General features: G+C 54.0%; 1 protein-coding gene across 3 annotated transcripts; it reads left to right on the forward strand.

The window, feature by feature from the left end:
* Nucleotides 1-1,578: 1,578 nt before the first annotated feature.
* Nucleotides 1,579-7,875, forward strand: C1QB (complement C1q B chain). Of its 3 annotated transcripts, none has more exons than XM_036914634.2 (3): nt 1,579-1,728; nt 5,922-6,125; nt 7,149-7,875. In XM_036914634.2, the coding sequence occupies exons 2-3, from the start codon at nt 5,945-5,947 to the stop codon at nt 7,721-7,723; spliced, it is 756 nt and encodes a 251-aa protein (XP_036770529.2). In that variant the 5' UTR covers nt 1,579-1,728; nt 5,922-5,944; the 3' UTR covers nt 7,724-7,875. The 3 variants fall into 3 exon arrangements, with proteins under 3 accessions (XP_036770529.2, XP_036770528.2, XP_057355817.1); XM_036914633.2 differs by having other exon boundaries at nt 1,582-1,740; XM_057499834.1 differs by lacking the exon at nt 1,579-1,728 and adding an exon at nt 4,278-4,302.
* The last annotated feature ends 1,254 nt before the right edge of the window (nt 7,876-9,129 follow it).

Below are 9,129 nucleotides of genomic sequence, written 5' to 3' on the forward strand. Positions count from 1 at the left end.
ATGTGCCTGAGGCCACACAGTTAGAAAGAGGCAAAGCTGGAATTCAAACCTGAGCAAGGCCGATTCCAAAGCCCAGGCCCTTATGCCTCCCTGGTGCTTCCTGCTCGTAGTCTTGGGCTGCTTCTACCCCAGCTTCAAGCCCGTCTTCTCCCATTGCCGTCAGCTCCCAAAGAATTAGAGGCCGGGGCCCACGTGGCCTCAGGAGCCTGCAGATGGACCCCCGGACCGGCAACTACTGACCCCCTTCTCCCTGCTCAGAATCCACTGCCGTCTCTTGCTCACCCAGCCTGGGTCCCTTTGAGAGGACAGTCGGCTGAGCTCAGAGACCAGTTCTCTCAAACCAGCCTCTTCTTTCCCTGTCACCCTCTGCAGGTAACAATCTCCATCAGCACCCACAAGCCCAACGATTCCCTGTCTCCAAGCACAGATGTGCAGTCAGGCCCTCCTGGCCCACAGCCGCTCCTGGGCTTGCCAGGCAGCTATCCCTGAGGGGCACCACGTAGCCTCAGACTCAAGCCTCGCAAGAGGGCTGAAATCTGGTGCCACGGATGCCTGGCTCTGAGTCCTGCTTCTGTCGCCTGTGTGAGGCTTGGCTCCAGCAGTCACGGCTTTTTTGTACCATTTATCACAGGAGCAATGAAACCGTCCTGTGCTTTGATGTTGAACACCAGTCTCCCCTAATAGAAGGGACACACGGTGGGGGCAGGAGCCATGGCTGATTTGCTGGGGGCTCCAACTCCAGTGCCTGGAACACAGAGGCTCATGGTAAATATTGAGGACATGATGACTCTCTCCCCTCTGGGTCTCAGTTTCCCCATCTATTAAATGAGGCTGGGTAACCTCCAAGCCCCTCTCCAGCCCTCACTTGGTGTGGTTCCAGGAACAGCAAGCAATAGGCCCCTGCCTGTGCCTATAATTGTCATCAGCTTCAAGCCCTGCTGGAAGCAGAGGAAGGGGTATAAATAAGTAATGACCACATTTAAAATTCATTATTACCTTATTTTCTGAGAACAGGGAAAGAGCAGGGGTGCAGAATGGGCAGAAAGCAGGAGAGGGGCCCAGAAAGGGGAAGCCTGGGACATGGCATGATATTAACAATTAACACGCACTCTGCACTTTACAGCCTGCCTGCTGCTTTCTTCTCCACTGTCCATCCCATCTGAGCCCCCCAGAGCCCTGTGCAGTCTGCAGAGCAGGTGACATTATGGTCCCATCATATAGCAGAGCAAATAGGGGCTCCCTTGAGTTCCCTTGGCTGAGAACTCTTCGTTGGTAAGTGGCAGAACCAGAATATGAATCAAAGTTTCTGACTCCAAATCCAGTGCTCAGGCAGTAGGCCAGCCACATTTTCCTCTCACTGAGGAACATGCATGTGTGCGGTGGAAGGTCACGAGGCCAGGGGCCTTGGCAGGCAAGCCACCAGTTGTGGACATTCTCCCAGGACAGCCTGTTCCCCCCATGGCTGCTGAGCCAGCAAAACCAAACTCCCCATCTACCCACCCCATTTACAGTAAACCCCTCCAGATTGCAGAAACGGGACCTGAAACTGCCTGGACGGGGCAAGAGCGGGGTTCCGGGAGGGGGGCTGGCCTGCCGGACCCAGCAGAGGGGGCCGTCAGGGGAAAGCCCTTCCTGTCTCGGGGGAATGGAACTTCCGCTCTGGACGGAGAGAAGCAGGCTCCTGGCTCCCGGTCCCACTGCTGCCCAGCCCAGCGGCACCACAGCACGGCGAGGCCCCAGGTGAGGATGGTGCTTGGCACCTGGGGGGCTGGCCGGCAGGACCCGTATGGCAGGGCGTGGCGGTTCCCAAAGCGTAGGCCTTGCATCCCACGCCTCAGAGCCACCTGGGCTGTTAAACTTGGGGTGTTCCTGGGACCAGCCCCAGGAATCAAACCTCCTTGGGTGAGCTTGGGAGTCTGCTGCTACCTGGGGCCCCAGGTGATGGGAGGCAGCCTGAAACAGGAGCCACCAACATAAGGGCTTTGGGGTCCCTGGACTCTAGCTGAGTCCTGCTTCTGCCTCTAGGTGCTGGTGATCTGGGGCAAGTCACGTAACCTCTTTGCCTGGACCCACTTTGGGGACAACAGACCCTTCAGGGGCGTTGGGGGCCCTAAAGGAGAAGTGGCTCACCCAGTGCTTGGCGCCGTGCCTGGTTCAAGATATGTCAGAGGCAGAGGTGAAACGTGAGCCCAGGTGCCCCTCTGCCCAGCCCGGCATTCCTCCAAAGCCTGCCTTCTCTCACTTCCTCACAGTTGCTGAGAAAGCTCAGCCTGACTCTTTCAAGGAAGTGATTTGACTTTGCAGGTGGAGTTGTGATTCGTTGTTAGTTGGTGCTGAGTGGACTCAGTAATGTCTGTGAAGGACAGGGTGGGATCGGGCACCGCTCTACAGACCTTATTCCTTCTGGGTTCCACCCCATTTAATCCTCTGGCAGCACTGTCCGGCAGAAGTTACCTTTGCCAAAGAGGCTCAGAGAGGTTAAGGCACTTGCCCGAGGTCATGCAGCAAGGTAGCAGCAGAGACAGAGTTGAAAGTCCAGGTGGCCTGACTCTAACCCAGGGGAAAGGGTCGGTGATGTGGAGAAAGACAGCAGACCAAGGCGGCCAGTGGTGACAGATGGTAACAGCAGGAGGAGGTCAGACCAGATGAGTTTTAAGTCCTTGTCCAAGTCTGAGACTCAGGGGCCCCTGAAATTGGCCAGAACCCAGATCTTTCCACTCCCCCCACCCCCTTTCCTGCTTCCCCCAGAAGCCTGCGTCTCATCTCAGAAGTGGGTCTGGACCCGCTGCCCCCAATCCTACCCCTGACCCCACCGGTTGGAGCTTTCCACCCCTGGGCTGCCTCCAGCTGAGCCCCCCCCCCAATCTCCCAAAGGGACTGGATCCTTTTTACTTTTCCAACCATCTTCCATCTTGTCCTAAAGCTTGAGGATTCTCAGATGATGGTGGTAATAGAAAAAGAGCTAGATTCATTTAGCGTTTCCGACCTGCTGGGGTCTGTTGTAAGCCCTATTTCCTCAGTCCTCCCACCAGCCCTATGAGGTAGAGGTTAGTATTACCCCATTTCACAGTAGGGGAAACTGTGGCTGGAGAGGAGAAGCTCCTTGCCTAAGGCCCACAGCTAAGAAGTGGCAGAGGCCTGACCCTGTGGCCCCGGCAGCATTCTCTTCTCATGACACCACCAGTGAACGTTCGCCACCTAACAACAGCGGCGATAATAGTAATGGTAAAAGCCTCCTTCACCCCATACTGGCCCCATCCCCAGAACTGCTCTAAGTGCTGTCCACCTGTTAGCTCCTTCTGTCAGGCTGTCTGGCTCCAAAGCCCATATTTTAACCACCAGATACAGTTGCCTCTTAACAGAACACCCTGGAAGTTTTAAAATCCGGTGGACCTGGGTTTGAGTCCCAGCAGCATGGGGGCTGTATGACTTTGATGCAGGTTCCCACCCTCTCTAATGCCCAGTTTCCTTGTCTGTAAAGTGAGAAAGCAGGGGTGCTTTCTGAGGGGACTGTTGTTAGGACCAAATTAAATGAGAAAATGACATGTAAAGCCTTTGACACAGGGCCTGGTACCTGCTAAGTGCCCAATGGCTGGATTATTAAAGTTGTCAAATTGCTGTTTTCTAAAATCTGCACAAGAGTGGGAACTGATGCTGACTTGAAGATAAGTAGGATCCTTCCCCAGAGCCTCTCTCTTTGAAGGACAGAGCCTAGGCCGGTCACTTGCAGCCTGGTCACACCCACCCTTGAAGCTTCCCTTTCCTTAGTGTCCAGCAGAGAATCTGGCCTAACTCAGGGCTTTGAGCAACAAATTGGTTAGGAGTAAACTGAGAGGCTGAGACTGATGTTCTGAGCACAGGAGCCAAAAATCAGCAGGTTTTTCTGGTCCCGGGAAGGCCTCCACGTGCCAGATTCTGAGTTGGCAGAACCAGCATGAGGCAGAGAGGACAGGGGCTTGACCACAGCTCTGCCATCAGCCAGCTCACTGGTGACTTTGGGGAGGTTGCTTTCTAATGGTGAAGGTTCTGTTCCCTCATCTGCAAGGTGGGAAAATAATCACAACCCACTTCTGGGCTTGGAACTCTGTGACTTCTCCCCAGCCGCGGCCTCGCCTGCATCCCCAGTGCTATCCTGGGAGGTGGGAGGGCCACTCTGCTTTTCCGTATTAATTGCAGGAAACAGCTCAGCCTCTATGGGCTAGCGGTAATGATGGAAGGCTTCCTGGAGGAGAAAGACTTTGGCCCAAGCCTTGAAGCATGGGAAGCATTTGGATCTGGGAAAAAGTAGAATGGGCTGCCTTGGTAGGTAATCGATGGTGCAACTATGGATGGAGGAACCCTGGCTGAGGCCCTTATTATTAAGGAGGCTTTACAGTAGGCTGAAAGTCTCTCAAAAAGTTAAACAGATTTACTGTAAGACCCAGTAATTCCACACCTAGGTAGGTACCCCAAAGAATTAAAAACGCATTCAAACAAATCCTTGTGCATGAATGCTCATGGCAGAACTGGCCACCATATTAGCCAAAAGGTGGAAACTCCCCAAATGCCCAACAGTGCTGAATGGATAAACAGATAAAATTCCATACAATGGAATATTTTTCAGCCATAAAAAGGAGTGAAGGACTGATACATACTACAGTGTAGAGGAACCTTGGAAACATTACGCTAAATGAAATAAGCCAGACACAAAGGTCACCTATTATATGATGCCTTTATATGAAATATCCAGGATAGGTAAATTCACAGGGGAAGGCAGGTTAATGGCTGCCAGGGGCTCAGGGGACGGGGAGTAACTGCTTAATGAGTGCAGTTTTCTTCGAGGGGATGAAAATGTTCTGGAATGAGACTGAGGTAGTAGTCGTACAATATTGTGAACGTACTAACTGCCACTGAAATGTTCACCTGAAAATGGTCAAATTTATGTCAAGTGAATGTCCCCTCAATTTTTTAAAAAGGGTTGGACTAGATGTAATGTTAGTTCCCTTCTGTCCTAAGAATAAATGTTTCAGGCCCCCGTGATGACCAGCTCATGACAGCCCAGGGCGTCTTCCCAGTTCCCGGAGATTAAGAAAGGGCCAGCACTCCCCTCTCTCCAGGGCCTTTGGAGACCTGAGAGTATTCCACCAGCAGAGATGGCCTGGTATGTTGGCAGGGACCCTGGCTTCAGTGCCCCACAGGCCTGGGTGTGAGTCCTGGCTGCAGCCCTTCCTGCGTGACCCTGAGCATGTGTTTGAGCCTCTCTCGAGTTTCAGGGTCCTCTTTAGCGGAAGAAGAAATACTAGCTCCTTCCACGCAGGGCTGCTCTGAGAATGTAAAGAGGCCTGCTGTGACGACAGCATAGGCACCCTGAATTCAGAAGGTCTAATGAATGAGAACACTTGGAATAAAATCCAAAGCCCGCATACAACAGCCAACAACCTCTGCCACTCACCCCTCACTCCCCTCTGGCCACGCTGGCCTCCCTGCTGGTCCTCAGCACCCCACACTCTGTCCTTCTTTGCCCCCACTGTCCCTTCCTCCTTGTTCCAGCCCTTTCTGAACCCTCAGGTCTCAGATCTAAGCATCACTTCTCAGAGATGCCTCCCCTCTGAGGACTTCCCTCACAAACTGGCCACCGGCCCCCCAGCCCAGTTATTCTCCCTCCAAGCACCACTTCCTCTACTTTGGGGCACTGGGCACAGGCTCTTGCTGTTTCTGCTTACCTGCATGTTGCCCTACTGACGTCTGCCTTCCCCTGGATGGTCAGCTCCATGAAGGCAGGGGCCATACCCGTCTTGTCCATCACAGTATCCCCAGCCCCCAGAACAGGGTCTGGTGGGCAAGACACACTCAGTGGACGCATGAACGAGTGGCTGAGTGACTGAGAGAATGAATGCTAGGAGGCGCCACGGAAGTAACCTGCTGCGTCTTGTGCCCCACAGGAAGCTGCTGAGACGGTGCGGTCATGAAGGCCCGAAGGGCCAGCGCCCCGGTGCTCCTACCTTTGTTGCTCCTGGCTCTGATTTCTGTCTCCTGCACCCAGAGCAGCTGCACTGGGTACCCAGCCATCCCAGGCATCCCGGGCATCCCCGGGGTACCAGGCTCCGATGGCAAACCTGGGGCTCCAGGGATAAAGGGAGAGAAAGGTACTGTGTGCTTTGGGGATACACGACTGTCACTGAACAAGGCCCCATCTCCTGCCTCCCCACCCCTTGCCCACCTTAGAGATTGCAAGAGCACTTGGAAATCCTTCAGCTTGCTGAGCCGTAATTCCTTAAGGGGAGTTCTGATATCTGGGAAAACTGATGGCCAGAAAGGCTACTGCCTTGCTCAAGAGAGCCCAGGAAGTGTTGAGGCTGAGACCAGAGCATGGCTGTCCTGTCACTAACTCCAGGTAGAGAGAGAGCCCCGCCCAGGCACACAGTCCTGGCTTCCTCCAGGCTAAGTGGCTTCAGCTCTCTGAATTGCTGCTTCCTCGCCTTTAGGATGTGGGCAGGTACTTTTCTGGGGTTATCACAGAGTTTGAGTGAGGCTTCTCCTGCTGTGAAAACCCCTAAAATGTAGTTCATTTGTTCATGCAAACAGCCAACCACTCCTTGCATAATCTAATTTAATCCTCGCAATCCCGCAAAATATCACCATCCTGGTTTTACAGATGAGGAAGCTGAGCCTCGGAGATAGGACGCAGTCAAAGCGACACAACTAATAATGTCAAATGTGGCATGAGAAGCACCTCTGTCTGTTTCCTGAGCCCACGTTTTCAGCCACTATATTCTGCCACTCTACTGGAAAAGAGAGAGTGTTGGGCCAAACCACGGGGTGGCGCTGTCTAGAGTGGAGGAGGGTGAGGAATTCTAAGACCCACTCCAGGTTCAGCAAGAAAGGGACTGCTTAAGGCTGTCTGCCGTGGGGAGGGAGCGGACAGGGATGCAAATGTGCCAGGGCTTCATTATCCCTGCTCCAGGCCTGAGCCAGAACAAGGGTGCCTGTATGAGCTGGTGAGGAGGGCCGGCCCGCCACCTTCCTTAGGGAGACCACGACCCACCCTACTGGCATCAGTGACCTATCCAGGGTGACACGGCCAGGCTCCGTGCCTCCCAGCCTGGTATTCATTCTTTGGTTCACAGTGATCTGTGGCCTCCTCATTTCTCTCATCTCTGCTTTTCCAGGGCTGCCGGGGCTAGCTGGAGACCATGGCGAGTTTGGAGAGAAGGGGGACCCAGGGATTCCTGGGAAACCGGGAAAAGTGGGCCCCAAGGGCCCCGCTGGCCCCAAAGGTTCCCCAGGGCCCCTCGGACCCCGTGGCCCCAAGGGTGAATCAGGAGACTATAAGGCCACACAGAAAATTGCCTTTTCTGCCACAAGGACCATCAACAGTCTCCTGAGAAGAGACCAGGCCATCCGTTTCGACCACGTGATCACCAACGTGAACAACAACTACGAACCTCGAAACGGCAAGTTCACCTGCAGGGTGCCCGGCCTTTACTACTTCACCTACCATGCCAGCTCTCGAGGGAACTTGTGCGTGAACCTCGTCCGGGGCCGGGAGCGCGTGCAGAAGGTGGTCACCTTCTGCGACTACGTTCAGAACACCTTCCAAGTCACCATGGGCAGCGTGGTCCTCAAGCTGGAGCTGGGGGAGACTGTCTTCTTGCAGGCCACCGAAAAGAACTCCCTGCTGGGCATCGAAGGTGCCAACAGCATCTTCTCTGGGTTCCTGCTCTTCCCGGATGTAGAGGTGTGACCCGTGGGCCTGATTTGCTCCCCCGCCTACTCCCTCCCCTGCCTACAGTGCTCACTTTATCCCCAACTCTACCCCCACCCCAGCCAAAGCACAGAGTAGGGCCACATGGATGTTGCTGAGTGAACAAGTAAATAAACTCTTCCAGTCCAAGGGACAGTGGTCTGATTCTACTTTTTGTCTCAGCACCTGGCACTTAGTAGGTGCTCAGAATGTTGCTTGAATTCTGGTGGAATGACAACAATGAATGAATGAATGACCTCTGAAAACAGAAACTCTATCTAACTGGAGGTGACTGGAGGGCCAGATTCTGTCCAGCTCTGTGACAATCACATGGGGGAGATGGAGAGGGAACACCATTTATTGAGCAGCTACTAGGCTCCAGGCCCTGAGCTAGATCTTTTCCTCATTCTCTCATTAATCCTCACACTCAGTTGGAAATAGGTTGCATCATGCCCAGTTTACAGAGGAGGAAACAGGACTGGAAGGATGAAGGGATTGTCCTTGATTCCACAACAGAGCTGGGATTCGAGGGCAGGTATGGCACTGATGACCTGACACCTCTTTCAAAGCAACATGTCAAGACCATCCCCTAAAGTGCTCATAATGCCACATACCCTCACCCAGGGGGTGACCTTGGAACCAAGACCCTTCCCTTCTTGATTCTCCCCACATGCTCCTCCTCCCAGTGTCTTCCCAGCCTGGCACAATCTCAACCATCCAGTTAAAACAAATGTCACTTCCTTGATCAATAACCTTCAGTGGCTCCCCACTGCCAGCTGGATGTAGTCCTAGACCATGAGCCTGGCCTTCAAGGCTCTCTGTGGATTGGCCTTCTCGTCCCACTCCCTCCTCTCCTGGACAAAGAATATCCCCACTCCAGAGCAACTAGGCCCTTTCTGTCTTTTAGGCAAACCCCACGCTTTCCTGCCTCAGCACCCTCACTCCCACTGTTCCCTTGCGTTCTGCCTGTTCAACCATCCTGACAACCTCACGCAAGCCACACACACATGCCTCCCCCGCACCCCCCAAGCCAGACCATTCCAGCTGTCACAGCTCCCATCTTCTGCCTTCTCTGACCCCGCTGCTGCCTGGTTCAGCTCTGAGCACACACAGCCTGCATCTGGCTCTTCACTCATGTCCACCCCATCTCCCCAGCTAGGCTGTGAGCTCCTTACCCTGCCCCTCTCTGAACCCCAAAAAGCCCGTAATGCACCATAGCCATTTAACAAAGTCTCACTGCCTGATTGGCCAAGATCCCAGGCACAGGCCATCCAGTAGCCCTGCACCTACCCTCTGCAGCCCCTCCTACAAGGCTGACACCGCAAGACCATTGGCCAATCCTGTCCTGAGGTAGGAAGGATTTAAGGCACTCTGGCCTATCACAGGGTCATGGCACCAGTCAGCCT

The sequence above is a fragment of the Manis pentadactyla genome, chromosome 4, assembly GCF_030020395.1.
Source record: "Manis pentadactyla isolate mManPen7 chromosome 4, mManPen7.hap1, whole genome shotgun sequence".
In the NCBI taxonomy this organism is placed as follows: Eukaryota; Metazoa; Chordata; class Mammalia; order Pholidota; family Manidae; genus Manis; species Manis pentadactyla.